The sequence below is a fragment of the Syzygium oleosum genome, unplaced genomic scaffold (assembly GCF_021117445.2).
Source record: "Syzygium oleosum isolate NSW1041296 unplaced genomic scaffold, Sole_v2.1 Sole_v2.29, whole genome shotgun sequence".
Taxonomy (NCBI): Eukaryota; Viridiplantae; Streptophyta; class Magnoliopsida; order Myrtales; family Myrtaceae; genus Syzygium; species Syzygium oleosum.
In genome coordinates this window covers 4,136,369-4,157,490 of record NW_026607513.1, presented here as the reverse complement: position 1 = coordinate 4,157,490, position 21,122 = coordinate 4,136,369, and the positions used below count along the sequence as shown (strand labels likewise).

The window sequence follows — 21,122 nt, the reverse complement described above, 5'->3', positions numbered from 1 at the left end:
GCATAAAACAGGAGGACAAATTACAGGTTCGACAGCCTTTGCTCTATCGCTTCCTTTAGCACTGAGAGCTGATTTGTTGCCAGATCAAACGTATTCTTCCCAAACGGTTGATTTTGTATAAATTTTTATCTTCTGTCTGGCTTTCTACTACGCCTAGTTTGTAAGTTCATTATACTTTGCCGTTGGAGAACTTCCATTATACAGGAGAATTTTTGTGCACAAGATTGTAGTCTGCCCTTGCGAGATACCATATCAGTGCAATCTAAAAGAAAATGGCCAGAATGCAATCTCATGTAATTTTCTCTCTGTTACACAAGGTTCATTGAAATCAAGCCCAGAAAATGGTTCCTTAAGACTGTAAGTTGCAGAAGGTAACAAAAATTTTTAGGAATGGCACCTCCTGCCCAATACTAGTAACAGAGATGGATATGCGTACAACAACAGTTTCTTTTGCAAAAAATAGGAGAAACTACGATGGAACTTGCTCATCCCTGGACAACCATTCTTGTGCAGCCACCAGGTCGGGAAGCACAACTGCACCGGATTTCCTCCATTCCTCAGCGTCGGACGTCTTGAACCTGTCTAACAACAATGCATGCATTCCCACGCTCGTTGCTGGCACATAGTCCTTGCGCATGCTGTCTCCTATGTGCAGTGCTTCTTCTGGTGCAATATTTCCAGCCCTCTCGAGCGCAATCTCATAAATTCTTGGGTCTGGTTTCTCCACACCCTCCAGCCCCGAGAATACACCAAAGTCCCACTCTGACCCCTGAAATAGCAGTTCACCCTCTTTACTCAATGTTTTTGAACATGAATAACTCTATCACGATTCTGTACCAATTAGCAACTCAAATATTTAATAGCATATGCATGCCATTGTGAAGTTAAGCTATAGATACACACAAAAATATCACACTACATGTACATGCATATACATGACCAATTACATTGAGAAAGCAAGCTAAATCAACTTGTCTAATGCTGAGATAAGAAAAAAATGATATGCTACAGGAGCATTCATGTGCACAGCAAACCACAAATTCAGACTTATTACAGGATAAACCTAAATTGCGAACGTTGAAACCACAATTTTATGTTAGTCATCTAACAACAGTTTGTCCACCTGGTATAATCCCAAGGCAGGAAGAATCACATCCTTATATCGGTACTCAGCATTGCTCACAATTCCAACTTTAAGGCCTCTTTGACGCAACCACCTCAAGAATGGTTGGGAGTCTGGAAAGACGGTGTAAGGTGCAGCTGAACCGAAAGATGCATATATGCGTCTAAATATCTTGTCAAATGTCTCTTCATCATACTCATAACCTGCCTGTTAGCAAAATATTAAGATTATTAACACATCCAGGCATAGGATTTCGAGAAGTAAATGGAACTCTCAAGCTACTAGCAGAATTCTTCAACTGGCAGTACTAAAATCACAAAACATCACAATCAGAATGACCACTACAGCATACAAATAACTCTATAGCTTCATTAATTTAATAAGATAAAACTGGAACCAGGATGACATACTCAGCATGCAAAAGGCAATAGTAGTCTAGCTGCGTTAAGCAACTCACCGAGCTCCACTTCATAGGCTTGGCTATCTTACCTGGACAAATGAATTTCTCACGCAAGTTTTCCACCACACAATGTTTGACATTTTGGCAGCATGTCCGAAGCATGGATAATTTTTTGCCATTTCTGTATATGCAAGTTTAAAGCCCTCATGAACGCGTTTATAGTCGGGGCATGGAAGACCAACTGATTTGGCAGCCATGCAGTAATAGTCACCAAGCTCCCCTTTGTAAGCCATGAGTGTGCCAGTGACATCTACAGTGACGCATCGTAATTTGGATAGGATTTTCATTTGCAGATTCGGGAGGATAAGGCTTTTAGAGTAAATTCTAAAGTCAACCAAAGAAAATCTGGACAATCAACTCTTGAAGTAACTTGAGTCCCCACAAATCTGCAGAGGAGGATGAGTTGGATTAATAAGTAAGCAAAGGAGCACTGACACCAATTTCCAATCATAGATCTATTAAACATACAAGGATAATGTCAATATGTTAGAATTTCATTCAAGCTCGTGAATTATGTTGTGCACAAGAGATAAATGATCTCTAAACACTACAGAGGTTGATTCAAAGGGTTCAAGTACTCGTCTTGCAGATATTAGTGATATCCACATTATATGTAAGAGCCTTTTCAAAATGTTTTCAACATGATAATTGCAAAGGAAGAGCTCAAAGAAAGGTCTAAGTTCTCCATGCTTATTGCTCAAGCATTCAATCTACAACATGACACTTAGGGATTCAGCTTGGAAAATGTTCTACGACAAAGGTTAACCCAGCAGTAGGGCCAGTCCTTCCTCAAATTTGGCTTGGATTAGATGATTTTGATCCACAACATCCTCCCTAGTTCACTGAGCATGCCTCTGTGTTGAGTGTGCAGTTGTCCAAGTTTAATAAAAGCAAATTCCCAAGAAGCAAAACCTAACATATGCCATGACACGTTTACCAAAAATGGAGGAAAAGTAGTCGATTAATTTGGCAGACAGATAATGAGCCTAAATATAACTCAACAACATATGCATGACATCCCAACAATTAGATTGTCAGAAAAGAGGAAGCCTATCAGTGCATCCTCACAATGAGAGAAAGAAACCAGAACAAATTACGAGTTAAACGACAGATAAAAAGCAAGGCAATTGGATGACCTGTTTCTAGTTCAGATAAACCAGGAAAAGAAAATCATAATACCTCACAGATTACTCAGTATCTCATCATGAGCTCAGAAAGCAGGACGTGCATAGGTAACTGTCTCTGGAAAATTACAGTCTCAAAGTAACGAACGCACCCCTCGAACATCCTTTGAGCTTATGGAATTAATTGATACCTATACTTTGGATTTTATTGTGAAGAATCCACATTTTGAAAAAAGGAAGTTCTTGTTTTCCTTCACACGTCTAAAAAATATGAATATGATTGCACTGACACATTGAGCTACTAATACTAGCTTCCCCAAAAGAAGCATGAAACATCAAGCAAAAACTCGGTGGGTAAATTCTTGTAAAACAACACCAATGTTGATAGCTCAGGAATTCTAGGCAGATGAGTTCTGGTCATACATCCTCAAAAAATGAACTACTCGCAATGCAACAAGAACTTCAATATCTCCTAAGACAGTAAGTAGTAAACTAAAAAGGTTGACTAAAAACAATGATTAATGAAGACAAGAGTGCAGAGTGTGAAATACAAACTGCCATCTGCTTAAACAACAAAATCTTGTTGAGTCGTCACAGAATCCACACAAACTGGTAAGATTCATAACAAAGCCGTGTCTTCAAAACCAAAATCATAGGCACCAAGGAATAGAAGTTCAAGCGACCATCACTAATTAGGAAAAAGCAAGGGTGATGCTTTGTACACGGAGACACAGGAAGTTGTATCCAGTTTCCCGAGAAATGGAAAGCTGCCCAACCACAAACAAACGTGGAGCATTTAGCAGCCACAGATTCAAGAACACGCGTACTTTTGTCAGCTGAATAGGTTTAGCTCCGAAAGAACAAATCCTGTAAAGTGACAAGACCAACAGATGAAGCATTGAGAAGACGGTAAACTCATTGAAAACACACAATGGCTTAATCTTCGAGTCAAAACTGTCAACTATCTGGCCAAAAATGGCGATCAGTACTCAGACATCACTATCAGCAGGGTGTGCAGTCTATTGACTTTGGCATATCCGCCGGTACGACCCAATTAGTTTCTTGATCACTGAATGCGGGCATCCACAGCTAGATCACATAATCAAAGAAATGCAAATCGGAAGCACCCGAGCTCGTTGAGCAGAAAAGGCATATGATCAGACACAAAGAAACGCAGATTGAATCGAATCTTGATTACCCAGAGAATAATCCGTCGGATATAGCCGAGAGGAAAGCACGACGAGCATTTGGGGAAGCGAAAGGAGGGAGATTGAGGCATACCCAGAAGCGGAAGAAGCTGACGGAGCTGAAAAGGAGACGACTTTCCCCGCAAGTTGCTTCGGACAAATCGACGAGGCACGACAAGTTGGCTTCAGCTACACATTTGTTATGGCGTGTGGATGGAACCGAGATCCCTCATTTACTATGACCATCGAAGCGTCCACTCCAATCCCACGAAGAGAGAGAGAGAGAGAGAGAGAGGGAGAGAGTCGTGTGAAGAGACAATCACTTCCCAGGTATGCAAGTTTCATCTTTTAAGACATCCCAGCAAGGAAAGAAAGAAGGGGGTCTTTAATTATTCAGCTGACGAGGAAGAAACAGAAGAGCAGAAGAAGGAAGAGATCAGCGGATGAATCAACCTGTGTTGTTGAGGAAGGGCTGCGTTTAAGTCACTATATAAAATAAGGAAGAGAAAAAAGGAAAAACATAATAAAACCTGGAGCCAAAAACCAGGGACTGAGAGCCTGCGGTATCACGGTGTTTGAGGACTCAAACAGGATCTGGTTTCTGGCCACCTCCAAGAGGGGAAGAATACCAAAATCTAGGACTCCCCCCCCCCCCTGTCCTTGTCTGGACAACCTAGTACCTAGTACCAACACAAACCCAACCGATCATAAAACTTATGATTTCTGAATTTTAGCTCAATGTATAATATGATTCATAAATTTGTAAATTATTTGATGTGATCTCTAAATTTCTGGTAATATTTAATTTAGTTTATTGGCTATATGAAATTATTCAATATTATCCCTAATTTTAAATTAATGAAAAGACCATATTGAATATTTTCATACCAAAAGTTTATTGATCATATTGAATAAATTAAAAGTTCAGAGATTACATTATATATTAAGCTAAAGTTTAGATACCATATTACACATAAAGATCATTTGTATTATTGTCACCACGCACCATGCATCGCATGTCACTCTCTTCCTTTCCGTCAATAATTTTGGTTTTCGCTTCTTGTTTGCCAGAAATCTTTTGAAGCCAACCCGGTTTACACAGGGAGGAAACTCTGTGGGTGCCAATCTCCCCCATTCCCATCAATATGCCGACATGATAGCATTTGATTATGGAATCCATTATTTGATGATGTTACTAGCTAAAAGATGAAATGTCGATAATCTCTCCATCTAGTCGTGATAAGAATCAAAACGATATTACACCACGGTGATGGATAAGATATGCATCCAACTGTTACAAAGTCCAGCGAATGTGGGTGTAACCGACGGTCAAATGATGTACATCACGGGCTCGTTAAGTCGTGTTTATGAAACTAGATCCATCCAACTTTTGGGTGAATCGGGTTTTTCATTAGAAACTCCATATGATTTAAGGACTCGACTTCATCGCAGTCTGCTTTCTACATCTAAATTAAGTCGTGTACAATTTTGTGACGGGTCACATCTTGTAATTGTAAATGCGATCGAGCAACCACAAAAATATGAGCGTAGGCTCTTATATTCTTTGCAAATCTTGGAATTTCCTCATGTGGCTTGACCTGAAATTGAATGATTATCATCAACAACAACCACATGATATTAGGAGTTTTAATTGAGTGAATAATTGAATGCTAGTGCATTTACAGAAAGACGGCAGAGAATGTAATTAAACAATGTACACAGAAGAGGATAATGAATAAAATGAGCATGAGCATATGCTACACTATGTACAAGACATTTCTTCAGAGGCTACAACTTCTTATTTCGAGAAAAATAGTCGGCGATGCCAACACTCCGTCTAACTGAGTTAGCTTGCCGCTTCTGAGGACGAAGCCAGGCATGGACTTCTTCTTGGATTTCTAAAGGCAGCTCATCAATTACAGAGGGGTCAATCTCATTGACATTGTATTGCCACATCTCCTTTCTTTGTACATCTTCACTCAAGCTATCCCCACGAATAGAATTGCTGTTTTCTGTGATAAATAAAAATAAACCCTTCTCAAGAGCTTGGCATGATTTTGTCTAAATGAATGGACATGGGTCTGATTTTACCTAAAGAGGAACATATATTGGTATTGTCAAAAGATTGGGCAAGGACTTGGCTCTGGAGAGAGCAAGAAGGATCAACCCTCCTGAAAAATCTCAAGAGTGAAGGCGTTCCCTGCCACAGCATGCCACGACATACTAAAGAGTTAAAATCCATTAAATCATCTGCTTTAGATCATCGTGAGACTAAATGTTGGGATTGCACATATCAAATGACCAAGAGCGATTTCTACATATTACTATTTATCAGACAAGGGAAGGTAGCATCCCGCAGTAAAACAACATCACCGCATTACTCCAAGTGACAAGTCATTAAGCACCATGAATATACAGTCACTGTGCACACTATATATAACAGAAATCAGAAAGATAAGTTACAAGTTATCATTTTCCTTCTATATTGTAAAAACAATTCTTTATCCATTCTCAATGTGCATTAACTTCAGTTATCAAAAACGTTTAATAAAATTTACCGCATTAGTCCGATTAGGAGATGAAGGACAGATCAACAAAGGTAGCATGGAATGATGAGTAAGACTGTGTGTAAAAGAAGAATTGCTAAGAAAAGATATGGACATAGCTGGTCCACGTTCAAAACATCAGAATACAGTACAATTAACATATCAAATGTGTCATAAGTAACAGATATTGGGTTCATATGCATGTATAACTTCAGCGTACATTGTGTGATAGTTAGGATTATAAAGCACGCATGAACATGACCTTAGTAGTAGAGTTTTCATTTCCATAATTCAATTTTTGAATCCTACACTTAAGCGCCAAAAGAAAAAGACAGCAAAGTGCATTATTGAACAATCAAAACTAAGATCTCACAACATTAGCTGAAGATTCTTGATTTCCAAGGTGCTACCAAAGTGAAGAATATATAATAAATTGACAGTCTGAAATAAAAATCCTTTGCAATTATATCAGAGGGTTCTGGCAATATCATTATCATATATTATTGAAATGACTCAGAGAGTAGAAGCGCATAAAAGAACCTTGTCTCTCAGTGAGTTTCTTTTCACTCGTTGCTCTGAAGCAGGTCTTCCAGACTCAAACATAGATTCTTCACTGGAAACTTTACTTTGCAGCTCAGTCAGTTTTGGTTCTAGATGGGATTCTCTTCCTACATTATAGAAAGCCTTGAAATACTTGCGCAGGGTAATACCAGAAAAGCATTCTATGAATTACAAGAGAGTGACACCACCTACTAAGACAGTACCTGAAAATGACAATGGAGTTTCCTGGCTGAAATCTGCATTTTTCAACGAAGACATTGAAGAGTCAAAGGGGACCTGCACATCAGGTAATCTGAAGAATGACAACTTTCCCAGTTTTCCCAATCAAAAAACTGGCAGACTCGGAAGTATCCAAAGGCAAAAATGGTACACTCAAAAACTATTGTCAGCCTCAAAGAAGCAGATGCTCTTAATTGAGCCATTACAGCAGTCTATTATCAAAGTAGATTGGTCAGTAAGTTTCTCATCCTTATTCATCATATAAGAATCGCTAGTTGTTGAAATGCTGTTCGCATTCAACTCACGACTGCCCACTGATTCAACCAGTATTACGATTTTATATGAAGTTCAACTTATTTCATCCTTTATAACGGGGTAAGGATTGATTGTCTAATTTAACGAGTAACAGCTTGAAGTATCATATTTCTGTTTATCAAACTAGATAATGCCCAATCACCTTCATCAAAATCAATTGTAAAAGAAAAGGAAAACTTGTGAAATTCATACCTCTAGTGAATTTTTACTTGTTTTATGTTCCATTGACTCCAAATCTGAGGATTCAGTCTTGATAGTGGGTTCCCCCTCTGGTAGTTTCATATGTCCGATTACATTCGAAGTCGAATTGCTTTCATTCTCTGAACAAAAAGCCAAGGCACATTCATATTGTTCCAGAAGTTTACTAAGTAAATAGAATGAAAGAAAATAAAACTGTTACTCATCGAGCCATAGAGTACCAGAAAATGAAGAGGGATTTTCTAGCTCAAATTTGTCCTTTCCTAGCTTTGACGGAGAGCAAAGTTGATCTTGACCTTGGAAGTATTTCATGATTGATGACGTCCCCTGGCAAAATGTTTATCGTTAAGTATATTTCACAAAACTGCTACTGTTAAGTGGACTTCCTTACAACTGAAAATTGATGTATCTAGCACAAACCGAAAAATACAGAAGTAAAGACTACAGTGGCGTGGGAAATACTCTTTTTATTCAAAGATTAGACAGTTACTACACAGAAAGTCAAATATGACATCCACCAAACGTCACTCATGGTGAAAAAAGCACGTAAATCTCACTGCAGTCCAGAAATTTCTGGACTACTTTAGTCAACATAGTCAATGGTTTGCCAGATGGAGCTAAATTTCTCAAACTAGAGGCAATACGGTGTTAATTTGCCTAGTTAATAAGGGAAAACCAAGTCAACATAACCTTAGGCCCCAACACAACAAAAAGTAAACCTAACCTAAAATTGCTTGTGAACTAATAATGTAGACTGGTGCTGCCTCCACGGGACAGGACAACTTAGAAGATTTGCTGGCATTAAAAGCATGCAAACCAGCTTGAAACAAATTTATCAGCTTTATAGACCAAGAACTTCTCAACTTACAGATGGTATATCAGAAATTTTGCTTGCTGATACAGAAAGTCCTGTGATTCCCCATCCACCTTTTTTCTTCCCTTGCATCTTAACCTTGAAGGGACCCAAATATTCACGCAATCCAGCTTGAAAGAGGTTCATTGCATCTTCTTGAATCTTGGTAGTCCCGTATCTTAAGGGACAAGATTTAGAAGGGAACTTCTTATGTGAATCTGAGTCCCTGGACTGAAGGATGATATTGAGGTGCATCAAGTACTCATCAAAAGGACAACTTTTAGAGCAAAGCATGGCAGAATTGGTTGAAGCAAAGATATGGCGCTACCGTGTATGCTCCAGCATGAAGAGTCAGTGTGCGGGCAATCCGTCTATTCTGATCCAAGTCAATGTGAAGACGTTCACTCAGCTCCTCACAGAGTTCATTAAGCCAATGTTGCACCTAAAATAAAGCAAACAGATTGCCGAATTATTTTGTGCCCAACACAAAAGCAAGTTCACCAGATTTTTAACATGGCATTACCAAATTTCATGTGGATCCGTATAATGGATTTGCACGAAATTATAAGCTTAACCTTACCGAAACCAAATACTACCGGGCAAATTGATCTCCATAAATAAAATGGAACTTCTGGTAGGCATAAATATTTTACAAAATACAGTAACAAAAAGTCAAGCAAGTTCAAGTCTAAAATCGAAGGAAGCTACCAAACAAAAGCCAACAATCGAACCTTTTTGGTTTTACCAGTGATAGTTTAATGATATGACAATGGCTTGTAGGCATGGTGATGGATTTTTAGGGCCACCCAAATATCACAGACAAAATCCAGAAACACAGTTCAAAAAGAACTAAGGCTTTTATGTTTTTCCTTTCCAGAGCTAGTGAGCACTTCGAACAATTCAATCTCATATATAAAATAATATGGTCTTACTTATAGTCATCCAAATGACAGATTAAAGGAAAGGAAAAGCGCTACGTGCAGCAAAATTTATCTGATTAACTTATTTATCAATGATCACATATACTTTTTGGCTTCTAAGTTCAAAAGGCTAGTAATGACACCAATGGACCCTGCAGCGTGCAGTCAGCCCTAAACAAAGCAGTGACACAACAACCAATGACATGCATAGTTTTAGGTTTCCAATAGGTGTTTCTAAGCCATATTAATAAAAATAACAAGTATGAATGACAGAAAGCATAGGAAATCAGGGACAGTAAAAGAAGAACAAAAAATTTGGCACAACCAAAATCATTTTAGTACTAAAGAAAATTCATTAGTTGGATGCGGATTCTTTGATATGGTGGCAAACCCTTTAAAAAAAAGCCAAAAAGCACTAATCCGAATGAAAAAGAAGTACTTACAGAAGGAAGCGACTTCAAAGCCCGAGGACCAGGAAATGTCTTTCCAGAGCCATGACTCTTGGGAAGAAGGCGCCCTTCAACTTCTTCGCCACTAATTCCCCTCGCGACATTCCACAGCCAGGTGCTAAGGTTTGTTTAAAACAGAAAAAAAAAATTACAAGGAAGCACATATCAAAACTAGCTGATCCATAAATACAACAACAGTATCTAATAGAAACAAATGCTAATGTTGAACAAGTGCTCCAGATTAGAATAATCAAAGAAGAATATGACAAAATGATAAAGTAGCAGATGCAAAGTAAATTTGTCAATGCCTAAATGATTAGACAAAATAAAAAGAAAAACATCCCAATAAGGAAGCAAAAATATTATCAGTCTATATACAAAAAATCTGAAATTCGAATGGACGAAATCAGCTTACAAAACCATGATCGGCTTTTTCTACAGTAAGCAAAGCAGAAGAAATTAAAAATTTGTAATAATGCAGAACAGACAACTACCCAGTGTTTGTGCCACAACATTCTTGTAGCTTTTGCTCTGAAAATTGCAATAGATCGCCAACAAAGTTCACCCCCAACTCACTTTGCAAGGAACTCCCTAGCTTTCCTCCAAGTTGTTTCCTGCAATATTTTTGTTGGAAAGGGGAAATGAGAGACTCGAAAGAAATCTATTAGGAGGATCACGCATAAGCACAGCTAGCATACAAAATAAAGTGAAATCATCATTGCATCAACAATGCTGCACAAACAACACATTTCTTCTTAGAATAGCCAAATAAAGACAGCAATACAGAATATTTAGGTGCCGGTTACTATATTGAAGAGTAGAATAGTTTATAGTACTGTATCTAGTAAAAACCTACATTTTCTTGATTGGCAATGACTCGAGCAACCCTTGAACTGACGAGCAGGGCACAACAGTTTGTTGTGCAGGTTTGTTCATGGCACTAGCAAGCTTGGATAGCATCTACTAAAAATTGAGTCATTAGATGCTGAGACGAAATTAAGTTATAAAAAGATGATAGAGGAGAAATCATAATTCCACCTTGTTGTGAGAAATTCCCGCCGAACATGTGAACTGAGTTTCCCGTAAAACTTGCATTCTGAGATCCGCAACAATGAGGACCCCACAAGCTAATAACTTATCTCGATGATCAGCATTGCTCCGACATAGCCACTCCTTCACAGTTTCCTTCATGTCACTTCCATCCTACACACGAGAGATCCCACTCCAGAAATGGTCACCGATGGAAAAATAAGTTCATGACCAGTAAAAAAAAAGGTTGAAGAACAAAGAAGGAGAAAATCCATAGCCTTACCTCATGCTTAAGGCCCAAAATATGCGATTTTAGAGCTTCGTCGTCAATTACTTCTGAGCACTCTGGAGGGGTTTCTGCTAGCATAGTTTCGGCCGCATCGGTAAGGTCAAGATAAACCTCATCAATAGAAGCTCGTTCGCATCGACCCATCCTAGCAAGAATGGAAACCACCTATGCAAAAGGATAGAGTTGTCACCACTCACACGTCCGGAGCTAGCTACCATCAACACAAATGGTGAATTGACCACAAACTAAAGACATCACGAACCTCCGAACCCGCTTCACGATAAGAATTCAAGTCAGCTTTACCGCGGGCAACCGGTACCTGGACCAGATGTATTTGCGGACAAACTTCTTTCGCTTCATCTCCTCGCATGGAGCTGGAAAAAAGTCGAGCAATCTCAGTTTCCGACATCCGACCCAAGAAAATAACCTCGGAGAGAAGGCGAAAGAAACCCATTTTTTCCTCCTCCTTTCGCTCACCGCTTGACACCGAATTTACGGGCTTCGTAGCCGACGGCAATCAGACCTCCGCCTTTCCAAGAATTGTACTGCACGACGGCGGTGGGCAACCCCCTGAGCTCCGGCCGTTTGCGCTGTTCCACTGCGAAGGAACAGGAGCTTTGTTTACTCGCGGGGTGGGAAAAATCGCTACCGAGCCAGAATCGGACAGGATTTGAGGGAGGGGGGAAATGACAACACGCGGCAGGATTGAAGGAAGGGAAGCGCCAAAGCACTCGAGGGCAAGATTGACTGGAGGAAGAAGAGTGGTGGGCAGGGAGAGAGGGAAAGGGAGAGACCTTGAACGTAGAAGCAGTCCATGTCGAGGTGGGCGATGACCCTTCCATCGGACGATACAGGCTTCGCCACCGGCATTCCTTCTCCTTCTTCTTCTTCTTCGTCTTCGTCTTCTTCCTTCCGCTCCTCTGTTTTCCCTCCAACAATTCCTTCCAAAGCATTTGGGGACGCAACCCCTCCTTTCTTTTCTTTTTCTTTTTTCTTTTCTATTTTACCTTTTATTTGTTATTAACATTTTATGTTAAAATAATAAGTACGCATTTATCATTAATTATTGGTATTCCGAGTGATTAGCGATTCCCAATGAAGAGAATTGTGATTAGCGGGGACTATTGACAATTAATAATGGATCGGTAACTTTCTCTGTTAAGTAAAATAGGTATTGTGCTAAGTTACTTTTTCATTGCCATTAGTAGTTCTTTACACTCCAAAACTAAATATGTAATCTTTCTAGTCTCATTTACCAAACGTTATTTCGTGTCCTTTGTTCTTCCATCCACATTTGTCAATCGCATGATTATTATTGAAAATATGTCTCGAGTTTAAGCCCAAAGCGAAAATTTGAATATTCGAAATTGGTATTTTGTGGACGTCCGAAATCGAGCAAAAGGAAATATTGGAAATTTGCTTTCCTAATATGCAAGAGTTGGCAGCAAACAAAAGAAAAGAAAAATAGAATGAATATTTATTCTTTCGTAATTTTAGTGGGAGTCACGGTCTGCCAAAGAAAGAAGAAATAGGAAAGTCCAAACTTGGACTTGTTGACCGCATGGAATCTCTTTCCAAGTTGGAGTCGGCCACTGTACGTGGGGATACAAATATATACATATATATTCTTGAACTTGGCCGCAAGAAGAAGAAGTCTTGATGCGCTATTATTGATAAAGAAGTCTTGAAGCGCCGCGGTTGACGTGAAGACGTTCGTGAGTGCTTGGCGGTGGGTGTTTCCATGGATTCTCGTTCGTGAATTACATCCAAGAAGAATTAGTGTTCAAGCGTAAATCTTGTGCTAAGATTTGTATATAATTCCTTTGCGAGATTGAGAGATTATTTCGTGAGAAATTGTGAGGCTAAACACTGTGTGAGTTATTGGGTGTAATTGGGGCTTGGGAAACACTTAGAGTGTTTGAGTGACTCGAGCGTGGTTGTAATCTCCGTTGTATCGCTTGATCTATAGTGGAATTCCGTGCTGCTCTCCCCGTGGATGTAGGTCACTACGACCGAACCACGTAAATCTGATGTTCGACTTATTTTCTTATTCTGTCAATTTTATTGTTCGATCGCTTGGCTTCCGCAACAATTGGTATCGAGCCTAGCTTGGCTGAGTTGAAGCGAATCGATGGCGATAGAAGAAGGAAAAGTGAGAATCGACGATTTGATGGGAAAGATTTTGGTTTTCGGAAGATGCAGATTGAGGATCATCTATATCAGATGAAACTGCACTTGCCCCTGTCTGGGGAGAAGCCAGAGACGATGAAGCAAACTGATTGGGAATTGCTGGATAGACGAGCTTTGGGTGTTATTCGGCTGACGTTGGCCCATAACGTCGCGTTTAACATCGTGAATGAGAAGACCACTGCGGGTTTGATGAAAGCCCTGTCGGACATGTACGAGAAGCCCTCTGCGATCAACAAAGTTTACTTGATGCGACGTCATTTTAATTTGAAGATGAGAGAAGGTGCGTCGGTTGGCAGATCATATCAATGAATTCAATGTGATTGTTAGTCAATTGAGTTCAGTTGATATTGACTTTGAAGATGAGGTACGTGCTTTGATTCTATTATCCTCATTGCCTGATAGTTGGAGTACTACTGTTACTGCTGTTAGTAATTCCTCTGGGTCGACAAGTTTGACGTTTGATGGTGTTCGAGATTTAATTTTGAGTGAGGACATCCGTAGAAGAGAATCCGGCGATCATATATCTGCTGCTTTAGTAGGTGAAAATAGAGGAAGAACTGGTACACGTGTTAGCAGGAATAGTATGAACTCGAATAGACGAAGTCAATCTAGGACTTGTGGTATAGTCTGTTGGAGCTGTGGCAAGAAAAGGCATCTTAGAAGGGATTGCCTTAAGTCAAGAACGACAAGGGTAAGGGAATTAGAGTTGAGTCTGCGGATGATGTTGCAGCTATTGCTGACAGTAATTCGGATAATGCTGATTTTGTCTTGTCTGTCACTGAAAATTCATCGTTTGATGGATGGATTATGGATTCTGGTTGTTCTTTTCACGCTACATCAAACAGAACCGGTTTACTACTTATCGTGCACGGATAGTAGTAAAGTGCAGTTGGGGAACAATTCAATGCGATGTTATTGGTGTTGGTGATGTTAGAATCAGAATGCATGATGGTATCGTGTGGACATTGACCGGAGTGAGGCATGTTCCAGAGTTGAAGAAAAATCTGATTTCCTTGAGTGCCCTGGATTCAAATTGGGTGTCAATATTCTTCGAATGTGGAGTTCGAAAGTTCTTCGAGGTGCCATGGTGATAATGAAAGGAATCAAGCATAGTGGCGTATGAGCTTCAAGGTGAGACAACGGAATTCGCTCAGAGCGTCGAAAGCATCGGTTCGAGAGTCCGAATTGTGGCATATGCGTTTGGGGCACATTAGTGAGAGAAGCCCAAGGTTCTAAGTGAAAGAAATTTGCTATGTGGTTATGTGGCTAACGAACCGAATGTATGCGGTCTTGTGATTTAGATCAACGGCGGAAAGTGCGATTTAGTACGGTTGTCGAGAGAAACCACGAAAATTGCAGAATTAATTCACTTAGATGTTCGCAGGTTGTCGCGATTTCCTTCGAGGAAAAGTGCTAGATTTATGCTAACAGTTGTTGATGACTACTCGAGGAAGACTTGGGTGCTTGTGCTAAGGCACAAGTTTGATGTTATTGTTAGGATCAGGCAGTTGAAAGCTTTGATCGAAAAGGAGACTGGTAAAACGATCAAGTAGGTGCGGACTGACAGTAGTATGGAGTTTTGCTCGAAGCTGTTAAACGAATTCTGCATGAAGGAAGGCATAATGAAACACCGCACTAGTGCCATTGAACCACAACAGGTTGCAGAGTTGATGAGCAAAATATTATTAGAGACGGCCCATAAAATGGTCTCTAGCGTTTGGCTATGCTAGGAGATTCCCGGCGGATGCGCTTAGTACGGCGAGCTACCCGAAAAATATATCCCCATCGACCGCGATTGAATGTCGGACTCCCGAAGAAGTGTGGTCGGGTAACGTTGCGATTATTCTGTTATTAGAATATTTGGTTGCCCATGTTATGTTCGAGTTAGTGATGGTAAGCTCGATGGAAGGACAAGAAAGTGCATGTTCCTAGGCTATGCACAAGGTGAGCGGGGCTATAAGTTGTGGTGCCCGGAATTAAATTCACCTATTATCAGCAGAGAAGTTACATTTGACGAGTCTCCAGTACTTCTGGCTAGGAGTGTTAGTAGCAGTGTTTATACGAATCTGGACGGTGTTCAGCTTGAGGTGGAGTTGCAACCAGAAACTCCCGAGGTAGCGGGTGCTAGCAAAGTAATCGACACGGATGGTGCTTGTAGCGAGGTGGAGCCTATTGAGCCAACGGTTGCCGTAACTGCTGAAATTGACAAGGTGCGTATTCGATCTCTCGATAGATATGGATGCAACAATGGTTTTGCTTTATCTATGGTTGAGGAGGTTGTGTCGGAAAATCCTTATGGAGCGGTTAAAGGTGCATGTGGAGTTGGTGTTCTGATGACGTCCACGGCTATGACAAAGTTCAAGCGAGGCTTGGACTTGAAAGACGTCTGTGGCGGTTGAGCCCATTGGGGCTGTGGGAGAGTAGTAGCGGAATTCGGATTCTATTGAAGCGATTGTTACTTGGCTCAAACGTCGAGCCAAGGTGGAGATTGTTGAAAATATGTCTCGAGTTTAAGCCCAAAGCGAAAATCTGAATATTCGGAATTGGTATTTTGCGGACGTCCGAAATCGAGCAAAAGGAAATATTGGAAATTTGCTTTCCTAATATGCGAGAGTTGGCAGCAAACAAAAGAAAAGGAAAATAGAATGAATATTTATTCTTTCCTAATTTTAGTGGGAGTCACGGTCTGCCAAAGAAAGAAGAAATAGGAAAGTCCAAACTTGGACTTGTTGACCGCATGGAATCTCTTTCCAAGTTGGAGTCGGCCACTGTACGTGGGCATACAAATATATACATATATATTCTTGAACTTGGCCGCAAGAAGAAGAAGTCTTGATGCGCTATTGTTGATAAAGAAGTCTTGAAGCGCCGCGGTTGACGTGAAGACGTTCGTGAGTGCTTGGCGGTGGGTGTTTCCGTGGATTCTCGTTCGTGAATTACATCCAAGAAGAATTAGTGTTCAAGCGTAAATCTTGTGCTAAGATTTGTATATAATTCCTTTGCGAGATTGAGAGATTATTTCGTGAGAAATTGTGAGACTAAACACTGTGTGAGTTATTGGGTGTAATTGGGGCTTGGGAAACACTTAGAGTGCTTGAGTGACTCGAGTGTGGTTGTAATCTCCGTTGTATCGCTTGATCTATAGTGGAATTCCGTGCTGCTCTCCCCGTGGATGTAGGTCACTACGACCGAACCACGTAAATCTGGTGTTCAATTTATTTTCTTATTCTGTCAATTTTATTGTTCGATCGCTTGGCTTCCGCAACAATTATCATGGATCATATGGACAGCAACAATATCTAGGAGCTGTACTAGTAAAAACCATTGAAAAAACTCCAAACAACCTACATCACCAATAAAGAAATTCAACTCGAGATATACATGCACTAACCGATTAGATAATGCAGGAACGAAGCTAATTAACTGACATCGCAAGTAAAATTCAACCCATTCTATGCAATGTAGATTAGAGCAATGTAGGTGCTCTTGTGAAAATTTGTTGTATTCAAAGATCTTGATGCCTATGTCCATCAAAGAGAAAACATTACAGATAAGACTGTCCAAAGGTCATAGACAATATAACTAATAATAATCTACTGACGAATGAATTGAACCCAAAGAAGCCTTCAAAAGAATGGCGCTTCAATTGCCGTGGCGCTGTATTATGTACATGATATTGAAATACATAAAAGCTTTAGATCTGAAATGAGGTATACAGTGATTACCGCAAGAAAAACAAAAATAGTAACTCCCTTCATCAAAGAAAATATAAGATGGCCTTTCACCATGATTGACCCTAATTAGAAACAAAACCAGGGGAAGGAACAATACAGCAATAGACTAAAAGAGGAGGCATTCCATCTTGAAACTTTCTCCACTGAGTGTCATGTGGGAAACGCCTCGTAGGAATTTGAATCGGCATCTTGTCCCGTCTTGTTCACCACCTTTCTCACCACGGCATGGATGCACAACAATTTCCATCATTGACTGCTGCTTGTCACGAGACTCGTGACAGGACGTAGGTGCAAATGCAGCATGAAGAACTTTACTTGTGTACCCACCATAAGGACGGTAAGGGAAAGATCCTGCTGTAGAAATCATCTCGATGCAAATGGTGTCACTTTACTCTAACCTGGAGAATGAGATGGATATGCCTCTGAAGATGGATCTTAGCTCGTCGTTTGCTTCAATCCCTATCGTTCTGCATAAGAACCAGCATAAGTTGTTCCTGAGTTCGAATATTCTCGAGCTAAAGTGCAATTTGCATGGTCGAAGCAGAAATCAGCACGCAAGCCTTTGGAATTTAAAACAAGAAACCAAGAGGTAAGAGCATTGTACCCTATTTTAGAGCCTTTCTTTCCAACCAAAATCTTGCGCTGACTTTGCTTGTGGGTAATGAGGTGCTGCTCAATCCTCAGAGAACCATCTCGCAACTCTTTCCAGTCCATCAAGCGATGCTCAATCTCATAGGGAATTTCCTAGATGGCCAAAATGTATTTCCATGGTCAATATCCTTCCACAATTTTTTCAAGTTCCAAACGACTTGTAAATAGAGGGCAAACTGTAAACTGTACCTGGTGTATGTAGTTCAACAACTTCTCTCTCACAACTTCCAGAGAGATGTTTTTCATGACTTCCTCACTCATCTCCATTGGATCTTCATCCCAAGGTCTTTGAATTGCCTGTTTATTAAAAGATGATCACATGTAGTAATCAGATAGTTACTTCTGAAGGTATTGTTATAAATTTTGTCTGAAAGGCCACAGAACCAATTATCATGAAATCCGAGGATACAAAAAACTGGAAGAGGAAATCAAAACTCGACTTCCTTGGAAAGAATTTGCATGTAAGAAGCAGATTTTTCAGCGAGGACATACTTTTATGCCTCCAACAAAGTCGATTCTCTCATCTTTGAATGTACAGTGACTTTTCACCACTGATCGATCAAATTATTTTAAACGAAGTAGATGCTAGACAGGAGGCATCTTGCACTATCAGCAAATACGTACTAGACCATTCTCGTGGCTTGACGCATTCAATGTTCAAGATATATCATTTGTGCAAAAAGAGGGCATGAAAAGGGATCCCAAATCTCTTGAGAAACCAAAATTCCATGTAAAACAATTCCAAAGAAGCATATTTTTTCTGTCATCCCCAAATAGCTAAATTTAACAGACCGCACTTCTCATACTTATCCCCAAAAAAGAAATATCTGAGATGTCTTGGTGCAATTAAAATCAATGAAGACTCAAATGAATTGACAGACTATGTGAAAAGTGAGTTTGGAAATGGAATTGATGGATCATATATTAAAAAGATCTTATCGTAAATCAATGAGCATGACCAAATGCAAAAAGATATAAAAGTAGATGGGAAGAATAGCGGTCGCATGAAGGAGGAAAAGGGAGCACACAGCCCAAAAGAATGTGGTTTAGGGAAAAAGGTGAGGTTTATAAGAGTAGAGAGATTGATAGAAGGACCGTGCCAGAGTGAGTGAAAAATTTCAAGAAGTAATAGGTTATGATTTACTTTAGATGCTTCAGCATTTGCCTGCTTTGTTCACAGACTGAACTGCCTTAAACGATTGCCGAAAATCAAATGTCACGCTAAAACAAAAAGAGAGATTTTTTCCATGTAGAATCGTTGAACTTGAACTATTGCAGATGATCAGTAAAACAGAGCCTTGCCTGCTCCATAAGATACTGAGAAAGATCTTTCACCCCAGAACCCTTCAGTCCAGATATCATGAAATACCTGATAATGGAAGCAAGAGAAATTGCAGTCAATAAGTTATCCAAAGCACCCACAAAATACTCCCGACAACCTCTTAAGTTTCTTTCCCCATTTTCCTTTTTTCCCTTGTTTGCTAGATACCTACATATATTCTTGGGTTACAGTGACGGACAACACTAACCTGTCATAACCAGGAAGATCTTTAAATTGGTTTGCAACCTGTAGGAGGTCCTTCTTTTTCTCCACTAAGTCAATCTTGTTCATGCACAATACCCGCTTTTGTCCAGAGTGAGCTTGAGCTCCCATTCGCTCAATCAATTTAGTTACCCTTATATGAGGTCTACATGGTTTAAAAAGCAACAAATCAAGACTATAAGTGATAATAAGGAAATAAAAGCTAAGGAGGAATTTACAATTTGAGAATATAATCAAAAGAACTAACAACTCCAGTATTTCGCTAAGCAAAAGAACAACCCTAGCTCTAGCTCTATCTTCAATTAGTTCTTTTCATTTCATAATTAGAATATAGAAAGAGACCTATGACCTATACTTGTTGGAAGAACTAAATATGTCAGCTCAACAAAAGAATACAAATATTTGCAAAGCTTATATACAGGGTCATGGAAGCGGAAGATAATATCTAAAATAACTCTACATTTCATAAATCATAGCAAGTTGACCACATGAATCCTAACTTGCAATAGAGCCTCGGTCTAAGTACAACACACTCATGCTCATTTTCTTCTAGGAGTTCTTGGTCTAACTTGCATAATTCCACCTTCATATTTCAAATAAACAGTAAAGTTCAAATCAAAGCATGATTAAGGAACTCAAGCTTTCACATTTTAAATTCCCATCACTAATAAAGCACGAATATTTAGTGCCAGCATCTTATGCTATAAAAATGTACACTCGATTCCTATGCTTTTGAGTACATTGATACTGCAAAGTTTATTGGACATGTGATAGTATGCAAAAACTTTGCACTTATGGAACCAACTCTAATCCAGCCATCGGTTAGATCTATGCTTGCAACAACAAACTGCGTAAAATTGCTTGATTAGATTCCCGCGAACCCACTTTGGAAACTACGATGAGCGGGTATTGAGTAATATGTATATGTAATTAGTACTCGCAAAACAAAAAAGTCATGTGCAACCAATTTTATCATCCTCATCAGCAGCAGGATAAAATATGATCAAACTACATGCCACGATATTTCTCTAATGGCGATATAACAAAAGTATCTGATAATGTATTTTAAATGAAAGATAGACACAAAAACAACAAGATATTTAGAAATTTAACTTTGTGAAAAGTAACCTGGTAAGATGCCTGTGAACATCAAATAAGACTATGAGCACATCATAGAGTTTAACTGCACTCCAAGCACTTTCAACACGTGCTTTCAAGTCCTTATGGGGAAATCCACTGCAAGTCAACGTAAGCCCGGGGGTATCAAAGAAGCACTGCATTGAATTTTGAAGAAATAAGATCATGATAATGATGGTTTTCTAAGATACAAGGCATTTGACTGCATCAATCTACATCCCTCAGCAAATGGCGCAGACCTATGTTCATAATTATCATCATCATGCCAGACAAAAACAAATTCATAATCAATCTAAGCATAACGAGCAAAGACAAATGACTGAAAAAATTGAACGAGTATAAGTAAGTGCGTATTGGGTTGCACATAGTAATAAAAAAAGTAACTTCCCACCAAAATCAAAAGATTTATATTATTATAAGAAAGTTCCACATCATGACTTTAAAAATATGTAAAACATGATTAATATTAAATATAAGGTTTGAAGTGTTTAGTGTTAAGACAAAAAATAAAATCTCCAACTCTAAAAGCAAAAGTTGAGCAACTTCAAGAAAGTGAAAATCATACGAAACGCACCCCAAATGACACTAATGGTT

General features: G+C 39.4%; 3 protein-coding genes across 6 annotated transcripts; all 3 read right to left on the bottom strand.

Annotated features, from left to right (window-relative positions):
- Positions 1-263: 263 nt before the first annotated feature.
- Positions 264-4,518, bottom strand: LOC115667571 (uncharacterized). 4 transcript variants are annotated; one of them, XM_056303883.1, is made up of 5 exons: positions 3,989-4,518; positions 3,697-3,796; positions 1,613-1,969; positions 1,124-1,330; positions 264-769 (listed from the first exon to the last, which is right to left on the bottom strand). In XM_056303883.1, the coding sequence occupies exons 3-5, from the start codon at positions 1,868-1,870 to the stop codon at positions 470-472; spliced, it is 765 nt and encodes a 254-aa protein (XP_056159858.1). In that variant the 5' UTR covers positions 1,871-1,969; positions 3,697-3,796; positions 3,989-4,518; the 3' UTR covers positions 264-469. The 4 variants fall into 4 exon arrangements, with proteins under 4 accessions (XP_056159858.1, XP_030444992.2, XP_056159859.1 ...); XM_030589132.2 differs by lacking the exon at positions 3,697-3,796 and having other exon boundaries at positions 3,989-4,517; XM_056303884.1 differs by lacking the exons at positions 3,697-3,796; positions 3,989-4,518 and adding an exon at positions 3,535-3,554.
- A 955-nt stretch (positions 4,519-5,473) lies between these two features.
- Positions 5,474-12,242, bottom strand: LOC130135212 (DNA polymerase eta). Its single transcript, XM_056303773.1, has 16 exons — positions 12,068-12,242; positions 11,751-11,871; positions 11,536-11,647; positions 11,268-11,438; positions 10,994-11,158; positions 10,812-10,915; positions 10,450-10,569; positions 9,950-10,073; positions 8,915-9,028; positions 8,602-8,817; positions 7,955-8,060; positions 7,728-7,855; positions 7,205-7,277; positions 6,981-7,108; positions 5,986-6,094; positions 5,474-5,906 (listed from the first exon to the last, which is right to left on the bottom strand). Exons 1-16 carry the CDS (start codon positions 12,141-12,143, stop codon positions 5,683-5,685), a joined length of 2,091 nt encoding a protein of 696 aa, XP_056159748.1. The 5' UTR covers positions 12,144-12,242; the 3' UTR covers positions 5,474-5,682.
- A 4,843-nt stretch (positions 12,243-17,085) lies between these two features.
- On the bottom strand, positions 17,086-20,688 carry LOC115668400 (GTP-binding protein ERG-like). Its single transcript, XM_056303774.1, has 6 exons — positions 20,520-20,688; positions 19,378-19,536; positions 19,151-19,217; positions 18,038-18,145; positions 17,802-17,941; positions 17,086-17,664 (listed from the first exon to the last, which is right to left on the bottom strand). The coding sequence occupies exons 1-6, from the start codon at positions 20,669-20,671 to the stop codon at positions 17,586-17,588; spliced, it is 705 nt and encodes a 234-aa protein (XP_056159749.1). The 5' UTR covers positions 20,672-20,688; the 3' UTR covers positions 17,086-17,585.
- Positions 20,689-21,122: the final 434 nt, after the last annotated feature.